At 48.1% G+C, this 20,271-nt stretch overlaps 3 protein-coding genes and 1 pseudogene across 3 annotated transcripts in view; 2 read left to right on the forward strand and 2 right to left on the reverse strand.

Moving 5' to 3' along the window:
- dnah5l (dynein, axonemal, heavy chain 5 like) overlaps positions 1-8,570 on the reverse strand; it is a 43,851-nt gene extending 35,281 nt beyond the window's left edge. Inside the window, exons 1-24 of the mRNA XM_069725465.1 lie at positions 8,533-8,570; positions 8,239-8,312; positions 7,756-7,951; positions 6,836-6,942; positions 5,929-6,117; positions 5,767-5,841; positions 5,560-5,649; positions 5,047-5,118; positions 4,843-4,941; positions 4,556-4,742; positions 4,238-4,403; positions 3,821-3,914; positions 3,644-3,742; positions 3,378-3,559; positions 2,986-3,105; positions 2,799-2,904; positions 2,438-2,533; positions 2,258-2,353; positions 2,009-2,182; positions 1,249-1,338; positions 1,015-1,170; positions 778-917; positions 512-663; positions 216-423 (exon numbers count right to left, since the gene is read on the reverse strand). Of these exons, the coding sequence (XP_069581566.1) occupies positions 216-423; positions 512-663; positions 778-917; positions 1,015-1,170; positions 1,249-1,338; positions 2,009-2,182; positions 2,258-2,353; positions 2,438-2,533; positions 2,799-2,904; positions 2,986-3,105; positions 3,378-3,559; positions 3,644-3,742; positions 3,821-3,914; positions 4,238-4,403; positions 4,556-4,742; positions 4,843-4,941; positions 5,047-5,118; positions 5,560-5,649; positions 5,767-5,841; positions 5,929-6,117; positions 6,836-6,942; positions 7,756-7,951; positions 8,239-8,244 (2,900 nt within the window). The 5' untranslated portion in view covers positions 8,245-8,312; positions 8,533-8,570. The remainder of the gene's footprint in view (positions 1-215; positions 424-511; positions 664-777; positions 918-1,014; positions 1,171-1,248; positions 1,339-2,008; positions 2,183-2,257; positions 2,354-2,437; positions 2,534-2,798; positions 2,905-2,985; positions 3,106-3,377; positions 3,560-3,643; positions 3,743-3,820; positions 3,915-4,237; positions 4,404-4,555; positions 4,743-4,842; positions 4,942-5,046; positions 5,119-5,559; positions 5,650-5,766; positions 5,842-5,928; positions 6,118-6,835; positions 6,943-7,755; positions 7,952-8,238; positions 8,313-8,532) is intronic.
- Positions 8,571-10,808: 2,238 nt separating this feature from the next.
- On the reverse strand, positions 10,809-13,776 carry LOC138637036 (protein NLRC3-like). Its single transcript, XM_069725468.1, has 2 exons — positions 13,679-13,776; positions 10,809-12,084 (listed from the first exon to the last, which is right to left on the reverse strand). Exons 1-2 carry the CDS (start codon positions 13,737-13,739, stop codon positions 11,195-11,197), a joined length of 951 nt encoding a protein of 316 aa, XP_069581569.1. The 5' UTR covers positions 13,740-13,776; the 3' UTR covers positions 10,809-11,194.
- Positions 13,777-15,778: 2,002 nt separating this feature from the next.
- Positions 15,779-17,275, forward strand: LOC138637032 (uncharacterized). Its single transcript, XM_069725464.1, is given in 4 exon segments — positions 15,779-15,867; positions 15,869-16,016; positions 16,247-16,539; positions 17,107-17,275. Coding segments are annotated over 4 exon segments (699 nt in total).
- A 296-nt stretch (positions 17,276-17,571) lies between these two features.
- On the forward strand, positions 17,572-19,204 carry LOC138637033 (tubulin beta-4 chain pseudogene; annotated as a pseudogene).
- Positions 19,205-20,271: the final 1,067 nt, after the last annotated feature.

Below are 20,271 nucleotides of genomic sequence, written 5' to 3' on the forward strand. Positions count from 1 at the left end.
GTACAGTGTGAACAGTGTGTGTACAGTGTGTATAGTGTGTGTGTGTGTACAGTGTGTACAGTGTGTACAGTGTGTGTACAGTGTGAACAGTGTGTGTACAGTGTGTATAGTGTGTGTGTGTGTACAGTGTGAACAGTGTGTAGTGTGTACAGTGTGTATAGTGTGTGTGTACAGTGTGTACAGTGTGTGTACAGTGTGTATCATCTGATGATCACCAGCTGAGGGTTGCAGCAGCAGCTGGGATGCAGCTGTCCACCTGCAGCAGAAGGTCCTCAGGTGAGACAGGTGCGTCTTCAGGCAGGACCAGCAGACAGCAGGACGACGTGGCCCGCAGCAGCCGGCCGATGCGACAGTCCAGCAGGTCCGATGCCGTCTTGGCCACCAGGTCCAGTTCTCTGACAGCCGCACGCACGCTGTGTAGGACTGAACACAGATGGAGGACGATCACCGACGGGTCATCGGACCGACACATCGATGGTACAACAGGAGATGGGAGCGCGTCCGTCCTCACATCCGTCGGAGCTGAGAGCGGACCAGGACAGCGTGGTGAGTCCGGGGGACAGAGACGCCTCCACATGGCTGAAGAAGGGCTGCATTAGAGGCAGGAGGAGGGGGGGAATTCTGGACACCACACAGTGGTAGTCCTGGAGCAGGTCCTGCAGCCTGGAGCACAGAGGGGTGTCACACACACTCGCACGCACGCACGCACGCACACACACACACACACACACACACACACACACACACACACACACACACACACACACACACACTCACCGGCTGTACAAAGCTTTGACCTGTGCTTCTCTGCGGCTCATCTTCACGATGACCTCCGGCACCGTCACGCCCAGTCTGGTCATCCACCGGGCTTCCTGCAGAACCTCCAGAACCACAGGGTCCAGGTTCACCAGGACCTCCTGGAAGCAGACAGGCTGTGGTGAGTTCACTGTCTGTAATAACAGCAGGACAGTCGAGTGTCTGTGGTGCGTTCACTGTGCGTCAGTTATCCGGCACCTTGCTGTACTCGTGTCGGACCAGCAGGGCGGCGCTCAGGCAGCGCGGCGCCCTCTCTGCCGCCTCCCTCCACGCCTGCAGGTGCAGCAACTCGTACTGCAGCAGTACCGCCGCCATCTTGTTGTAGTTGCGGATCACTTGAGTCAATTCGGGTCCCTGAACAGACACAGACAGGTGGGGTCACAGAGGTCATAGACAACGACCTCCCTGGTGTTGGAAAATGTGGGTTTGGACCTTCAGGACGTCGAGCTTCTCCTTCAGCACCAACATGGGAGCTTCAAGCTTCCTGAACAGCTGACGACACCACAGGATCCTGCCAGCCACCTGAGACACAGACGGAGACACACCTGAGACGGAGACACACCTGAGATGGAGACACACCTGAGACAGAGACACACCTGAGACACAGACGGAGACACACCTGAGATGGAGACACACCTGAGACAGAGACACACCTGAGACGGAGACACACCTGAGACACACCTGAGACCAGTCAGAACCGGTCCACAACCAGAACCCCCTCCTCCGACAGTCAGCTGTCAGTCTCCCTCCATGCAATTTAATCTATGTAGTGATGACTTAATTAATCTGATTCTGATAGAACACAAATGCCATGGCAACAGACGATGCTTCACACACACACACACACACACACACACACACACACACACACACACACACACACACACACACGTTGAACCCGACACACAGAAGATCTACACAATCAGCCGTCCCCATGTGATGATGTCACAGTGACAACAGATGTCATCGGTTTTCGTAACTACTTTGAATTGAGGCCTCAAACGTGTTTTGTGAGGTCGCAGTGACCTTTGACCTCTGACCAGCAGAATCAGACGTGTTCATCGTTCAGGCCGTGTTTGATGAAGTTCCCTCCAGGCCTCATAAGAGTGGGACAGGCAGCGTGACAACACGACCCCAGCTGATACCGGTCCGGTCCATTAGAACCACCGAGGAGAGTGGCGGGTGTTCGTACCGGCGGCAAGTTGCGTCCGCTAGGCGGCCCGTCTCTCTGCCTCTGGTAGGTCTTCCTCAGCAGCTCCAGCTCCCTGCTGTAGCGCTGCAGCAGCAGCAGGTAGTGCTGCTTCAGGTCCAAACGGGCCGCCGGGCCCGACTCAAACACAGCCAGCAGCTCCAGCATCCGCCCCGTCTGAAACACAAACAAGCGCTCTGAGGCACGTCGCACAGAACCGACTACGTGGGGCTGAAGACGGGCCGGACTCACTGTCAGAGACGGACGGAACCACGAGTCCAGCAGAACCTGAAGAGACTGGAACAAACCCTGGACCTGGACCTGGAAGTCTGCATGGTCCCTGTCAAACTGACACACACACACACTCGGTTGGACTGGGTTCTCTGTGATGGACTGGGTTCTCTGATGGACTGGGTTCTCCTGTTAAATCACCTCCATCTTGCGGTGGTCCAGGACGTCGTAGGTTCTGGACCTGATGGTGGACACGATGGTCTGGTAGCGAGCGTAGATCTTGTCGACGCCCTCCACCTGGACACAATATTATCTGTCATATAAATAATAATAATAATAATGATCAACTTTATTTGAACAAGACACTTTTTACAGTGTGGAGGGTTAAACTCCACATTTAGAGCGGCCCTTCACTGGACCAGGCCTGTTCTGTCAGCCTGCTGTTGGATCAGCATCTGGATGAGCCACATCTGGTGAGGAGGGGGGACAGTCCTGGGAGAGGGGCAGCGCTCCGATGAAAAGGAGTCAGAGAGGCTGAATAAAGATGTGAAGAAGAGATGACCTTCATGTTCTGCAGAGCAGCCAGACTCTCCAGCGTGGACGCCACGTCGGCGACCTTCTCCAGGCGGCGGCAGAAAGCATCGAACTTCCCGAAGATGTAGTTGTCACTGGGGGAGGACAGACGGTCGGTGTGATGAGACGTCTGCCGCTCAGAGAGGACGATGACATCACACGCTGCAGCTGCTCACCTCACGTCCAGCTGTCCTCTCTCAGGACCGTCCGTCAGCTGATCCCGGACCCTCCGGAAGATCCGCTGATACTCCACATTCAGACTGCAGCAGGCAGAGAGACGCTGCAGCAGCACCGGCCTGACACACACACACACACACACACACACACACACACACACACACACACACACACACACACACAGTATTGTATCTGATCTGATGTTACCTCCTTTAATCTTGTTTCTTTAACTTTGTTTCATTGACTTTGTTTCTTTAACTTTGTTTTTTTTAACTGTTTCTTTGTCCTGACTTCTGTCCCCTCTGACATCATATCGGTTCTCCTAGAACCTGGTTGTGAGGTCTGATTGGGCTTCCTCAGGTCTAACCTGGTCCACGGTCCGGTCCAGTACCTGCTGTGGTCCCAGATGCGGGCCACGCCCTGCAACAGGTAGCTCCTGCAGGTGCTGATCATCTGGTTGGTGACCTTGAGGAGCAGCGAGGTCATCCTCTCCGAGGTGTTGTAGTGCCGGGACACGGTGTGGATCATCCGGATGCTGGTCATCAGACTGGGAATGTGCTCCAGCATGCTGGTCTGAGAGTGAGACAGGAGGAGGGTGAGACACATTCATACGTTTATCCCGGGGGGACAATAAAGACACGAAGAGTTGAGTCCTACCGGACTGCATTTCCCCAGCGGTCCAAAGAACCTGTCCAGGGTGGACAGATACTTCACGTTGTCCTTGGCCTCGTTAGCCACCACGGTGATGTCACCGTCCTGACACACAATCATGACATCATCAGTCAGACACACACTTCCACAATGCGTTTAGACTTCAGACTCTCAGAGGCTCACCAGTTCTCTCCAGGCTCGCAGAACCCAAGACCGGGCCACCTGCAGAACTCCCAGAGTCCTTTTCACCTGTGGATGCTTCACCTCCTCCATCAGACTGACACACACACACACACACACACACACACACACACACACACACACACACACACACACACACACACACACACACACACACACACACACACAGAAAAACGAGGATTAAAACACCAAACTGAAGGCATTAAAAGCAGAAAAATGAAATGACCAGAGCAGGTGAAGATGCAGGACATGATGACATCACATCCAACTGCACAAAATGTGTCCAATGAGACAGAGCGACGTTCTATTGGCTGACAGGTGAAAGAGCTGAGTCGGGACGGGGGAGGAGACCCGAGGAGACCTGAGGAGACCAGGTGGAGGACTCAGACGTGGATCTACCTGTTGAAGGTGACCATCCGTCTCTTCCAGTGCTCCAGCTCAGCTGACGGTCCGACGTCATCGGCCTCCTTCCTCATCTGCTCGCTCTGCGTCAGCACCTGCTTGATCTGATTGGTCCACGCCAAGACCACGCCCTCCAGACGCTCCACCAGCTCACTGTTATTGGCTGAGAGTAAAAACACCACGTTGTTCCTTTACATGAACCTGGTCTCCCTCTATCCCTCCTCCCTCACTCCTGGTCTCCTCCCTCCCGGTCTCCCCCCTGGTCTCCCTTCCCCCCTGGTCCCCCCCCCTCCCATCACCACCACCACCTCCCACCTGCGGCGGTGTAGTCTGCAGGGCTGCTCAGCATGCTCACGGCTTCAGGAAGCTCCAGCGGCTGCAGCTGGAACCTCGTCTCCACGTTGATTCGGGCTGAGCTGAGATCAGTGATGAACTGACCCACCGAGGACAGGAAGGACTGCACATCTGGACTGGAGGCCACGTCCTGCAGCGAGCCCCACGTCTGGAGAAAAACGTGTTCCCGGTGAGAAACCCTGAAGCAGACGTCTCCAGGTTCGTTACGAGCATGGATTGTTGAGCGGTGCGGTTTCTCTTGTGCGTACCTGCTGGGAGCTGAGAGCCGGTAACATGACGTGAGCCAACAGAGTCTCCACGCTGTTCAGGACGCCGTCGCTGCAGTCCAACATGCCGAAGTTCACCTCCTGCAACCAGAGGAGCAGCACACAGAGGGGGAGTCGGCGAGGTCCGTCCGACCTCCGCAGACGCCTCTTGTCAGAATTTGGAACGAGCCTGCCGGGTTTACCGACCTGCTGCACGTTAGCGGTGGTGATGGCCCGGTCGGTGGTTCTCAGGAAGAACAGACATTTCCCCAGAGACGGCTAGAAGGAGCAGAAACAGCATCCTCAAACCAAATCCTCACAAAATAAAACCGACTCCGAGGCACCGAGGAAAGATCCTGACGCAGAGGAAACCTCTGACGTCCAGAGATGTGAAACCTTTCCTGTGGTTTATTCCAACGTTTCTGATACCTGACTGAACACACCTGGACTCACCTGATGTGCCTGAGCTGCTCAGTACCTTCAAGATAAAGACGCTATTAATCACTCAAATGACGTCAAACTAACTCAGCCAACAGCAACAGAATGGATAGATGAAGGTTTCATTGCAGGAGCTGTGATGAAGGCGGAGGATTTCTACCAGACTGGGGACAAAAGGTTCGTCTCATATTTAAAGACAGGCAGAGACAACTCTGACCTGAACCCAGACAGATGTGCACTCAGAGGACTGAGACCTGTGGATCCTGGTGGGGAGGAGCCTACCTCATGGCTGGCCGTGGTGAGGAACAGTTTCCTTTGAGCCACAGCTGATGGTGCGACGTCCACGAAGGAGGAGTGACTGGAGGACAGACTCTGAGGACAAACATAAAGCGGTCCAGAGAGGGACGGGAGAGACGGGTCAGGAAAAGAGAGGAGGACTGTTGGTAGCGGTCAGTCCAGGTGAAACATGTTCTTATGGAGCAAATGAACCTGCTTCACGTTCTGATGGAAGAAGATCAGTTTCTTGGAGCCGTTGGCAGCAAAGAAGTCCTCAATCAGACTGAACTGGAGGAGATCAGACGTGAGTTATGTGTAGAGGAAACGTTGAGGACGCATCACGTCTCCGCTCAGAGCAGCAGACTGTGAAGTTACCCTGTCGTCGGAGATGAGGGCGTCCTCCACCTCCAGCGGGCCCAGCGTCCCTCCGTCCGCCAGCCTGCCGATCAGGTACTTGTGTCGGGCGTCCAGCGCCGCTCGCCTCTCCTCCCTCAGGGCTCTCGCCTGCTTGGCCATCTCTCTCCTCGCCTCGTTGGACAGCGGCGCCGGCCGTCTCCCCGACACCTGGACAGTTTTCAGCAGGAACACACGTCAACACAGCGACGTGCGTTTGATCACAAATTATGTTTGAAGTCGGATGTCGGCTACTTGTATATATATTATATCATATGTTATATCTTATTTAAAAGAATATTGTTACTATATATATATATACATATACATATATATATATTACACACATTTTATTTTACTCTATTTTTTTCTGTGTATTTATACTATACTGCATTATATATATATATATATATATATACCCAACGCACATTACTCAAAGTAATCCAATTGCAATTTCTGTGCAATATACAATATATCCTGGAATTGTAAAATTTCATAATATTTGCAATAATTATGTTTTCCTTTACATTTCTCTGCACATATCAGGTTTATATATTTATTTAGTGTGTACAGCTTGTGTGTGTGTGTATTTATACATTGTTTTTTTTACAGTTATCATTCTTTAATTCCATGCGAATTTGTAGTTGTCTTCCTGTGTACTAATCTCTGACCTACCTGTATATAACTACATTTCCCCGCTGCAGGATCAATAAAGTGGTGTCTCATCTTAAAGCTCTGGAGAGGATTCGTTCAGAGGCCCGTTAGTGTGGCTGCAGGTCCAGAGTCCGTCTCTCTCTGTTCTCTGCGACAACCAGCCCTTCCATACTGCCGTGTGTTCTCATGGCGTCACAGCGCCCCCCGGTGGCCGCTGCTGGTACCGTTTACTCACCGAGGTGCCGGCGGTTGGGGAGGGAGCAGTCGCTGGAGAGGTCATGTGATGAACGGCTCTCGGGTTCTGGCCTCCTATTCGCCGGTGTCCTCTGACCGTCGCAGCTGCTGATTGGAGGAAAAAAGAAAACCATGAAAGTGTTCAAAATTAAAGCAAGTTTAGATATTATCCTTTATTTTGTCATTGCTAGGCAACCTTCAACGTTTGTTTGCTGCCCTTTACTGACTTCACTGTGACTGAAGTTGATTCACGTCTTTTCACTGGATTCGACTCTGTTCACCTTTTACTTTGTATTCCTGATTCATGTTTCAATTTATGTTTTCATGTAGATCTGTTTCTGTTCGGTCTTCTCTTCCTGTCTTGTTGTTCAGAGGTTAATGGGAGTCTCAGTATTCACTTAGTTTTAATGGAAACTTGCCACGTTCCAGACGACGTCCTTCCTTCAGTACACTAACAGTAGTGTTGTTTCAAATCAACACTGCAGTTCTGCACTGACAGGAAATTACATTACATTTCATTTAGCTGACGCTTTTATCCAAAGCGACTTACAATAAGTTCATTTCAACCATGAAATGACCTCATCATCTGCAGCTCTAATTATTTTACCCAGAAATCAACGTGTTTTTGTGTCCTCTATTCAACACATTTAATAAACACATCGATTCTTCTGTCCAGCAGCAGCAGCGGAGAAGAAATACGTTGTGTTCAGGAACAGCTGCAGCTTCCTCAGTAGATTTTAATTTGAAAATCCTTTACATCGGTGGCCCCGCCCCCTTCCTCGACGCAGCCAAGATGGCGACCGTTTAGGGTGGAAAGTGTCCAGAGTTTCACTGTTCTGATGCACTCAGAACAGAGAGAGTTGGTACACAAGTACAACATCTGGACCACAGCATTTGATTCTCGATCCAGCTGATCTGTACCTGTGTGGAGATGAAACTGAGGAGGTCTGGGTTTGGTAAAAGTTTGACCTGCTCCCTCTTCCTCCTCCTCTTCCTCCTCCTCCCTCCCAGCACCAGTCTGGCTCTCTGGCCTGGGGTTGAGGCTGTTCTCGGGGGCAGACTGGATCCCTGGTCCTCCTGTCTGGAGCTCTGCAGACGGAGAGTCTGGATCTTCCATCTGACAGACACAACACATTCAACATCTTCATCCACTGAGATGGAGAGCAGACTTTTTATTTTAGTGTACAAATTCAGACAACTTCACGTTCACTCATTTAAACTCAGTTTCTATCTCCGTCGAACATCTAAAGCCTGGAAAACCTTTACTCAGACTTCTGACAGAGATCAACCTAAGGATCAGGGGTCACCGACGGGTCAGAGTGAATCTGAGGGGACGCCGGGGGGGAGACGAGTGACGGGACAGAAAGACCAAAAAAAAGCCATGTGTCAGAAAATCAGACTTACTTCCATCAAATCCTCCTTTATTCCAGAGTTTTAACTCTTCAGGCTTCGATCAATATTGAAATGAAACACTGGATCTGTTAAAGAGAAGTTCAGGGAAACTGTTGAGGCTGCAGGAGCTCTGAGCGTCTAACTGGGAGATGAGCTGCAATGAGTTGGAGAGTTCAAAACTAACATGGAATAAATTCACTTTAAAAAAAACAAATATACAAACTTTAACAAATGACTGACAGCTCTGTGCATCAACAACAGCATGCTTACATATTAAAATACATTTTAAAAAACAAATCTCGTCACCATGGCAACCACCACCATTCTCACTGTGAGATGTGAACAGAGTGGTGCCGGTTCCGTGTGGATCAGGAACTTTGACGGTACAATAACTGGGCCGGTAACCGGGCCTAGAGCCGGGCCAGCAACCGGGCCTAGAGCCGGGCGAGCAACCGGGCCTAGAGCCGGCCAGCAACCGGGCCTAGAGCCGGCCAGCAACCGGGCCTAGAGCCGGCCAGCAACCGGGCCTAGAGCCGGGCGAGCAACCGGGCCTAGAGCCGGGCGAGCAACCGGGCCTAGAGCCGGGCCAGCAACCGGGCCTAGAGCCGGGCGAGCAACCGGGCCTAGAGCCGGGCGAGCGGCTGCACTGAGCTGTCACTGACCTGCCTGCCGTCCGTCCAGATGATCGGTTGGAGTCGACAAGTCCCTGCTGCTCAGAAACACCTTGAAATACACCAGAGAGTCTGAGGCAGAGTGGGAAGTCTATCTGACAAGTTTGACTGTTGCCATGGTAACACTGGTTGGGAGGCGTGTGTGTGTTTGTGCATCAGTGACTTGGCAACTCCACACAACAGAGCTGCGTCCTGTGTGTGTTGTGCCATGCCAGCAGTTGTTGTGTTAGTGTTTAAAGGACGCTGTGACCTCTGGGAGGAGGTTAAAGGTTAAAGTTCAGCCTCCACACACACACACCAGAACACCAACCTCTGACAGGAAGGAAGTGGTGAAAGGCCGTCTGACGGTCAGAGGAGGTCCGAGGCTCTCCATCTGTCTAACTGCAGACTTTGATGAAAGGGTGATGGTGATGAAGCGCTTGTCAATAACCCAGAGGCGTTGACCTTTGACCCCGTGAAGTCAGACAGGTGAGTGACTGTGTTCTTTGCAACCTGAACTCTGAAAGATTCTGTGATCCACGTTAACTGTTGATTAAAGCAGAATAAAAAATAAAACTAATCACGTTTGGGTCTTTTTTTGTTTAAACAGACAGTTCAGCTGCTGCTGCCGCGATGACCAAATATTACAAATGCACCAAATCAGAGCTTCACTCTGATTGGTCAGAGTGGGAGAAGAAAAAGCCGCCTGCACACGACTGATGACGGAGCGTTACAGCTGGATTCAATTCACAGGACTTCTCAAATGTTGATTAACTTGAACCTGAAAGTATCTTTGACTCTTTATGATTTATAAGTGTATTAATATCTGAATGAATCCGCTGCAGATTGTAAACAGAAGTGTGTCACTGAACAGGTATGAGAACAGAGCAGAGAATAAACCTGAGTGTTCATTAACAGCTGATTTAACACGACAGACTTCAACAGTCTAACGATGGAAACATCCAGATCAACGCAGCACATCCTCAGATTTGGTCTTTTTTTTTTATTGCATTCTTATTCTTTACCAAAACCTGCCACCTACATGTCCCACAATGCACCTGCAGGGCTGACAGCTGGGTGGCAGATCGTGGTGCGTCTGATGCAGCCTAGATCCACTGACCTGCAGCAGAGAGGACGAGCCGCTCCGGAGGTCGGTCCAGGATCTGCAGAGGGCGGGGCCAGAGGGCGGGGCCACTGTACCCGCTGGGAGGAAACACTGCAAACAACTCAGAGGACATTTACACAGCCTCTTCATGTATTAGCACAAAGACAGGAAGCGTCTGTTAGAAAGGAGACAGGTGAGACAGGTGAGACAGGCGAGACAGGCGAGACAGCAGCAACCTCAGTCAGACAATTCAAAGAGCCGACTGTAAACAGAGAACCGGGACGGTTGCAGCTCCACGTTATCAGTGTTTACATCAGCAAACTAATCACTCATTACAAACAGACATGAAGCCTGACGTGGTGGTGGTGGAGATGGAGGAGGAGGATGAGGAGAAAGACGCACATGTTGTTGGATCAGACTTTAATGAGCAACAGCTCCTAAACGTGAAGAGAAAACATGGAAGTTACAAGTTTTTATAACAGTGGAGCAGGAAAAATACATGTTGGAGATACCGTTGCTGAAACAGCAAATGTTAACATGTTTGTTGGAAATGTTCACTGCTGACAGTCATCTCCACGTCATGTGATTCCCTTCAGTCTCTGCTGGATGAAGCTCTCCTCTCCCCTCCTCACATTACATTATTACATTACGTTACATTTATCTGACTCTTTTATCCAAAGCGACTTACAATAAGTTCATTTCAACCATGAGGGTTCAAACCAGAACAACAAGAATCAAGAAAATATATTTTCTTCCAGAAAGCCAAACTACAAAGTTCTATCAGTAAGTTCTATTTTAAGATACTAAAGTTCTGCTGTTCAAGGTGAAGGAGGAAGAGGTGTGTTTTTAGTTTGTGGTGGAAGATGTCTCATCTCCCATCATCTCCCATCATCTCCCATCATCCCCAGGGGTTGGACTTCAGAGCTGAACCCAGAGAATCACAGCTGATCTCTGACAAACTGCAGCTCATCAATCTGAATAAAGAATAAAAGATGGAGATAAAATCATGTGATTAGTTTGAATGACTTTGTCCTTCTGTTATTGAGGATCTTCATCATGTCAGCCTTCTACTGACATCATCCAAATGTCAGCACAACATTCATCCACCTCTTCATGTCAACACAGGTCAACAAGATGCTGCTCACCTCCGTCAGGTCTGTAAATAAAGGATTAATATCAAAGCTGAAATGCTGGACTCCAAACTGTTCATTATTTATGGATCACATGGCTCCAGAACCGTAGCGCTGATCCAGCAGAAGACGGGGATTCCACACATGATGTGGAGGCTCCTGGAGGTCTTGATGCGGGAGATGATGCTGCTGCTGGACCGCTCTTCATCACCGAACCTCCTCCTGAAGTACTCCTCCTTCTGGGCGTCAGTGAAGCCTCGTACTTCTGTCAGTCTGTCCACACGCTCAGGAGGGATCTGATTGGCCGCCGCGGGTCGGGAAGTTATCCAGACGAGAGCCGAGGGAAGCAGATTCCCCTCGATGAGGTTGGTCAGCAGCACGTCGACGGAGGACTCGTGAGTGACATCAACCAGCTTCCTGCTGCTGAAGTCCAGAGAGAGTCTGCTTTCATCCAGGCCGTCCAAGATGAACAGAAGCTTCCAGACAGCGAGCTGCTCTGCTGAGACCTTCTGGAACGTCGGATGGAAAACACGGAGCAGCGTGAGAAGACTGTACCGCTCATCTCGGATCAAGTTCAGCTCCCTGAACGACAGCAGAATCACCACGCTGACGTCCTGGTTCTCCGAGCCCTCGGCCCAGTCCAGAGAGAACTTCTGCATCGAGAAGGTTTTTCCAACACCAGCGACGCCGTTGGTCAGAACCACTCTGATGGGTCTCTGGTGGTCGGGGAAGGCTTTAAAGATGTCATGGCACTTGATTGGAGTGTCTTGGAGGATCTTCTTCTTGGTCTCCAGCTGCATCACCTCATGTTGGGTATCAACCTCTTCACTCCGTCCCTCTGTGATGTAGAGCTCCGTGTAGATCCTCTTCAGGAGGGCTCCACTTCCTCTTTCATCACTTCCTTCAGTCACATGTTCACATCTCCTCCTCACACTGATCTTATGTTCATCTAAAACCTGCTGCAGACCAACATCTGGACAAAGAAGAGAACATCTGTCAGACTAAAGAAAGAGAAGCTGCACACAAACCAAAGACAGGAAGAGGAACCTGGTTCAGTTCTGTTGGATTTACAATCATTTAAATGTCTGATGTAACAAATGAGACGGTATAAAACAACAGCTTTGCTGTGTTTTGAGATGACTGATAGATATGTGATGTCGGAGTGTGTCGTTAAACCCAGTGAATTTGCTGAGAGTAACGGCCTCGGTCAAGATGCCAGTTAGCCGTTACATGTAGTAAAGCTGGGTTGTGAATGTAATTTTGTGTAACTTTGAGAAATGATTTTATATACATATTCATTTTATGTACGTATTTTCATGTTACTTAAAATGTTACAGCTTTCAGTGTTTAGAAATGAGTTTCACCATAAAATGTTGAGTTTCTTTTATATTGCTGTTCAGCCGCCACCAACCACCATGTTGTGCTTTTTGCCAACGAGTTGTTGTGAATCTGGTATTTTTGATAGTCATACATTTTATTTGAGTAACAGAAAGAATATTATTTAATTTTCTAATGACTGATATTTTATTTGCACTTTTCTGTATTTTCCTATTGTTTTGAATGCTAATGTAGGAGTGTAGTACAGGAACATATTTAGATATATACAGTGCTGTTCAGCCTGTGGATCACGTGTTACCGGTCCAGTAGGTCTGTTCTGATGTCACGAGCTACTTGTTTACATGATCAAATAGCAGATTTCGTCATCCAAAGCGGACTCTCGTGGCCACGCCCCCTTCTGACTTTCCTCCGAACTTCTGCTTCAACCCGACCGGTTAAATAATGACGTCATGCCGAAGAGTTGCGCCGACAATGACGTAAAACCCTCTGATCTCCGATTTGTTTCCGTTATGTCCTAAAACAGATCGCGATAGAAGGGCTCTATGGCGCCACCCTGTGGACGGGAAGACTGACGTCACGAAGGAGACATCAAATTACACTTGTGTTTGTCTCGAGCCGGTGTGTCCTATCGCAGGCAGGGTGGACATATATTTACTTGACATGGTGTTTTTGGGGTCATTTATAAACGTATTTAACTCTGGTGGATTTCTAATAGTTTGGTTTTGAACCGCTATTTTACATTAAAGTCAGGAGGGGGACTTGTGTCCCTCCCAAAAGGGGACAGGGACGTGCTGAAAGACAAAAGTTCCCGGATGTGCTGGTCTGCTCTGAGCTTTTTAAAATGACTGCTCATGAGTATCTCTGATAAGTTGAACAGTGGTTTAAAACTCGTTGTTCGTTTTAACGGTGAGCAGCTGTCCATGCTTTAAACACGGAGTCCCTTCAGAGGACAACTTGGCTTCAACAGTCGGGACTTCCACAGAAACCGTTCATATCAAATACAAAACTGACTGGACGATAAAGTAGCTTCAGGCTGAACAGAGAGGTTTTTAATTATAATATGATCGATATTATTTCTTCAGGTCAGTGAAACTTCAACCCAACGGCGGGAAAGTCAAACAAAGAAAAGACTGTAAAATGACCATGACCCATGGTGACCGTCAGTTCGGCTGACTTCTTTTAAAAATGAACTCAAAATACTTACAAACAGCTCAAATAGTTCAACTCACCGTGTTTCCTCTGGTACCGAATAATAAATTCATTCTCCTCTGTCACAGGCAGCCTTAACATTTAACGGAAGCACCGGGAGTTACCGTTTGAGCTACTTTAGCTGTTGCTGTCGATTAACGGCCACCACATCCGGCCACGGTCCTTTCGAAATAAACGTGACCGGAAATACAAAGAAAAGCAACGAAAAAAAAAAAAAAAACTCCAATAACCATAAGTTTTAAAAACACCAACATTTACACATTTATCTTCTGATGATACGAAGCTGCTTTTTTTTTTTTTTTACACAGCCAACTGTGTAGAGTTTTAAAATAAAACAGCCACAAACAACTAAATGTTCCATTTAAATTTGATTTATTATTTTTTTTAAATTTTGCAGGGACAATGCACACCAGTCAACAGTAAAACTGTAAGTGAGCCAGAGTCAGCCAGAGGCTAATTTTCATCTGCTGTCCCCTTTGACTTTGAGTCTTTGTTTGTATGAATCTCTGTTAAAAACTCTTTTATTCTTTTAAATGTTTCTAAATGTCGCATCTGGCTTTTTGAATGAAATCTGCTATATAAATAACGTTTTTATTATTATTTTAATTTACTACATGTACACTGATTGGCCTTGTTCTTGGTCCATGATGTAATTCTGACAGTTTTACTTCCATAATAACAAACAAACAATATAAATCTTATAGAACCACAACCAGTAAAACATTTCTCCCAATCAAAAATGACAGAAAACAAGAAAGTTGTACCTCGAAGGCTGAGACTCCTTTTAGAGGCATTTTATGATTAAAAAAAAAAAAAAGTATGTACATTTATTTCTTTTATTTACAAATGTCTGTTTCAACCTATTTTGAACCTATTTTTTTCTACAAATTTACACATTAAACAACAGACGTGTTCATCATATTTAAACTTTATATGAAATCTTAGTCATGGATCTAAATAAGTACACAACCACAGAGTGCAACCCAAACTTACATTTAGCGTATTTAGGTCATGTATGTTGGATGTATTTTGTTGTTTTGTCCCCCGTGTTCTGTGCTCGTGTTTTTCTTCTCATTTATAATGTTTTATTTTATATGTCCTGTATTTTTTTTGTTGCATTGTTTTTACTAACCCTTTCAGCTTTTTAAATCTCAGCAGCGTCAACCTTTTTACCTCTTTCGTACCTCATCTTTTCTTTCTGTTTTTATGACTTTTGAAGGCTACAAGGTGTGAATAATAATAATAATGTAAATAATTCTACCTGTTTTGTTCTTGTGTGAGACACAAGGATCAAACCAACCCAGTTTCCCTGATGACCCTTTCCTTGCAATAGATTTTTTTTATTTCTTCTCTGAGTGCTGTTAAAAATAACGGCTTGATTATGTTTTTGCGCCACCAAATTACAACGTTGTCTCAAATCTACAAGCTCATTTAGCCTGAAACAAAAGAATACAAGCTGGATTTCTCCGTAAGCTTCTTAAATATCTGGACGAGAGTCTGCTTACAGATTTCCTCTCAGCACACCAGCAGCCTGGAGCCTAAACAGAGCAGAGAGCACCAGCTGTTTAAAATAAAAATCTATTCCCGCTTTTATTTTGATGCACTCATTTGTTGAGGCGGGTTTCTGTATTCTATTGGCTCTCTGCTCTGATTAGTGACCAATCACAGGTCGTCCTTGTTAATAAAGTCTTCACAGGATGCAGCAGAGGTGAACAGACTGAATGAAGCTGCCTGCAGCACTGAAATAACACCAGGATCATATTCACCTGTCCTGCAGTTCACTGTCTGTCTGTCTGCCTGTCTGTCTGTCTGCCTGCCTGTCTGTCTGCCTGCCTGCCTGCCTGCCTGTCTGTCTGTCTGCCTGCCTGCCTGTCTGTCTGCCTGCCTGTCTGTCTGTCTGCCTGCCTGTCTGCCTGCCTGTCTGTCTGTCTGTCTGTCTGCCTGCCTGCCTGCCTGTCTGCCTGCCTGCCTGCCTGCCTGTCTGTCTGCCTGCTTGTCTGCCTGCCTGCCTGTCTGTCTGCCTGCCTGTCTGTCTGTCTGTCTGTCTGTCTGCCTGCCTGTCTGTCTGCCTGTCTGCCTGCCTGCCTGCCTGTCTGCCTGCCTGTCTGCCTGACATCAGGATGGCGCCGCTGTCCATCCAGTCCAGAGTGAGATATGTCATAACGCTGCTGCTGGAGACTCTGGTGAGGTGAGTGACAAGGATCTCTCTCTAACACACACCTGGAGAGATGGTTCGAGAAGCTGCTGTCAGGAACGTCGGACGGGACCGCGGTGGACTCGGAGGACTTCTTCCAGTCGCTGCCCAACAACACGGCACTGATGGTGCTGGAGAAGGGCGAGAGGTGGACGCAGAACAAGGTGGGAGCCCCATGTTGCCTCAGCAAACAGGAAACAGGAAACAGGCCTAAAACTGTCAGATTTATCAAATAAAACCAAAACTAAAACAGTGAAACCAACATGTCAGAGTGAATATGATCAGAGATCTGCTTGTGCTTTTGATTTGGTGTGACTGCTGCTTCCTCCAGCAGAGGGCAGCACCTCGTGTTTCACTGCCCCTCAGAGTCTCACCAGGTCCTGCGTGTTTTCAGATCTTCCCCAGCTTCCGTCAGCCGAAGAGGAACGGGATCGCCAAACTGACCTTTAACCTCTACAAGCTGCACCCCAAAGACGTCCTGTGGTGCCTCGCCATCAAGGCCACGCTGTACGAGATGTACTCGCTCTCCTACGACTTCAGATGCACCGGCGTCAAACAGGTGCTCAGGCAGGTCGGCCTCCACTCAGCAGGCGCTCCGGATCTTTCCACTGCAGCTCAGCAGCTTCAGACGGTGAAAAGAATCATTAGATGGACAAAGTTTGACCAGTTGGTGGCGCTACAGGAGAGGTCAGAGGTCCGAATATGGTCACTTCTGGCTCCAAAAAAACAAGATGGTGACGGCTGAAATACCAAACTAGTCGGAGGGTCGATTCTTGAACTTTGAAGCTGTTACTACGGTAACACAGTAGAAGAAGAAGAAGAAGTAAAATTAGATCATTTTAGACAGCAACAAAAAAAATCTCCATTTTCATGAAACAAGCACAAAGAGTCCCTCCTCCCCCGGCGGCTCCGGGTTCTTCTCATCCAGCTGCTGCGCTGCACATCTTCCTCCTGCTGCAGACAACGACCGCAGAGGAGACTGAAGGAATTCAGTTTTTATCTGAACTGACTGATCTTCACTGTGTGTGTGTGTGTGTGTGTGTGTGTGTGTGTGTGTGTGTGTGTGTGTGTGTGTGTGTGTGTGTGTGTGTGTGTGTGTGTTGTTGTGTTTTAGTTTTGATTTATGAGCTGCGAGAAAAAGTTGGAGTTAAAAAATCGGATTAAAACTTGACTGTAAATCAAACGCATTAATAAAGAGGAGTTTTCTAAAGCTGGGACTTCTTCAACCTTATCTTTCACCGTGTTGTTTTCCAGAAAACAAGATCACATAAAAGTTGAAAAAGCTTCAGGCGCCCAAAGATGCTCCATGAAGCAGCGCAGGGGACGGATTCCTGATTTATGGCTTGCAGCGCAGCGAGCACTGACACCGCCGCCGCCCTCGGCAGCTGCTGACCCTCCGGAGGGGCCCGACCCCTTAGGTTGAGAACCTCTGGAGAAAAAAAGGAGTAAAAAAACAGCACGAAAATGTGTTTAATAAATGTAAAGGTCTGAAAAACGTGCTGAAGTGTTTAAAGTAGTACTAATGGAGTAAATGGCACGAGTACTTCATATGTTGAAGTGCAGTACTACTGGAGTAAATGTACTTCAGTATTTTCCACCTCTCAGAGAAATAAAGTGGTGAGGAGAGTTTCTGCTGACTGAGACAAAACAGCCCCCCTTCCCGCCTCCCCCCTTTAGGGCGTGGTCCTGTGAACGTGCCTGACAGGAGGAGGAGGAGATGAAGCGCTCCGGTTCAGCAGACGCACACCGGCATCCAGCAGCGGAGGACCGAGAAGATTCACCGGAGAGAAACAGTCCGAGGGAAGGATGAGAGAGATAGTCCACATCCAGGCGGGACAATGCGGGAACCAGATCGGAACCAAGGTACGGACCGACACCGGACGCCGATCCGCTCACACCTTTTATTCTTGAAGGCTGCACCGACAAAAACAGAACAAAACTTCTGCTCTCAAATATTAAAACAACAAACACTGAAGAACATGTGGAACAAACCGACAGAACTTCATCTGAAAAGTGATGTTGGATTATTTCACTCCAACATTTCTCTACATTTTAATTGATGTAAACTAATTAATCAATAACATATAAAGTGATGTTGTGTTCAAGAAGAAAAAGAAAAAGTTCAATCACACAAGTCTAAAATTATTTTTTGGGGGGGGAGGGGAGACAGGGGAGATATTTGTCTGCACTGTTTTTAAATTTCGGAAATTTCAATGAAACCATGAAATGTTTCGAGTCACTTTTTCTAACTTCACTTGATCTCATGAGCTTCACGTTTTAAGTGTAATCTTGCAGCAACAAAATTACATATGTTCCTCTGAAATGTGCAGCACCAATATGAAGTAACAGGAAATGGAAATACCCGGGTAAAGTACTTCCAACATGTGCTGAAGTACTAAAGTAAAAGTACTTCGTTACTTTCCACCAGTGAGTGCATGAGGTGCATGAGGGGGCAGTGAAGTGAACTCTGTGAGCCACCAAGAGACTATTTAAGGAATCTGAGTGAACACACACACACACACACACACACACACACACACACACACACACACACACACAATCACATAACTATGTCCGAGCAGCGAACATGTAGGAAGAAAGTGAAACTCGAAACCAGACGGATGGCGACGAACCACATACTGGAACCACAAAGCCTGCTGGGTAATGAGCCGCTGCAGCGATGCGGCTTTTTAAACTCGCTGCATCGTTCAAGTACCTGCAGATCTAGTATCTCGCAGATCTACAGTCAACTTGCTGACATCATTAAAAAAAATTATCTTCTATCCTCCACAAAGAGACACAAAACAACCACAAATACACAAAACAACCACAAAGAGACAGAAAACCAGAAGCTGTGAGTCAGTGAACGCACCATCCAGGCAGCCACTATATGAATCACAGAGTGAAACGAGTTCTCTTCTTCTTCTTCTTCTGCTGCGACGCTCAGTTTTGGGAAGTGATCAGCGACGAGCACGGCATCGACCCCGCCGGAAACTACGTGGGCGACTCGTCTCTTCAGCTGGACAGGGTCAACGTCTACTACAATGAAGCCTCCTGTAAGTACCACCAAACACAGCAGAGTGTGTGTGTGTGTGTGTGTGTGTGTGTGTGTGTGTGTGTGTGTGTGTGTGTGTGTGTGTGCATTTGGCTTTTCTTTTTGTACTAAAGTAACAAGCTTTCTTTGTTGGTGCAGCTCATAAATACGTCCCCCGGGCCGTGTTGGTGGACCTGGAACCAGGAACCATGGACAGCGTGCGCTCAGGAGCCTTCGGACAACTATTCAGACCGGATAACTTCATCTTCGGTAACATCCAGCTGCTTTTATTCAACACACTTCATCACGTTTGGTTCAGTAACGCCCGATGTTAACAGATATCTGAACTCAGTTTAGTTATCTTTTCTTAGTGTAAGCTTCAGATAAACCAACCGACCCGGTATCACGGCAAAACATGAAATAGACACGCCCCTCCACCACAGCAAAACATGAAATAGACACGCCCCTCCACCACAGCAAAACGTGAAATAGACACGCCCCTCCACCACAGCAAAACATGAAATAGACACGCCCCTCCACCACAGCAAAACATGAAATAGACACGCCCCTCCACTACAGCAAAACGTGAAATAGACACGCCCCTCCACCACAGCAAAACATGAAATAGACACGCCCCTCCACTACAGCAAAACATGAAATAGACACGCCCCTCCACGACAACAAAACATGAAATAGACACGCCCCTCCACCACAGCAAAACATGAAATAGACACGCCCCTCCACCACAGCAAAACATGAAATAGACACGCCCCTCCACGACAGCAAAACGTGAAATAGACACGCCCCTCCACCACAGCAAAACGTGAAATAGACACGCCCCTCCCTACAGCAAAATGTGAAATAGACACGCCCCTCCACCACAGCAAAACATGAAATAGACACGCCCCTCCACCACAGCAAAACATGAAATAGACACGCCCCTCCACCACAGCAAAACATGAAATAGACACGCCCCTCCCTACAGCAAAACGTGAAATAGACACGCCCCTCCACCACAGCAAAATGTGAAATAGACACGCCCCTCCACCACAGCAAAACATGAAATAGACACGCCCCTCCACCACAGCAAAACATGAAATAGACACGCCCCTCCACCACAGCAAAACATGAAATAAACACGCCCCTCCACTACAGCAAAACATGAAATAGACACGCCCCTCCACCACAGCAAAACATGAAATAGACACGCCCCTCCACCACAGCAAAATGTGAAATAGACACGCCCCTCCACCACAGCAAAACATGAAATAGACACGCCCCTCCACCACAGCAAAATGTGAAATAGACACGCCCCTCCACCACAGCAAAACATGAAATAGACACGCCCCTCCACCACAGCAAAACATGAAATAGACACGCCCCTC

The sequence above is a fragment of the Brachyistius frenatus genome, unplaced genomic scaffold (genome assembly GCF_029030835.1).
Source record: "Brachyistius frenatus isolate BFR_SWC_R1_liver_20210118 unplaced genomic scaffold, ASM2903083v1 Contig_425, whole genome shotgun sequence".
Classification (NCBI taxonomy): Eukaryota; Metazoa; Chordata; class Actinopteri; family Embiotocidae; genus Brachyistius; species Brachyistius frenatus.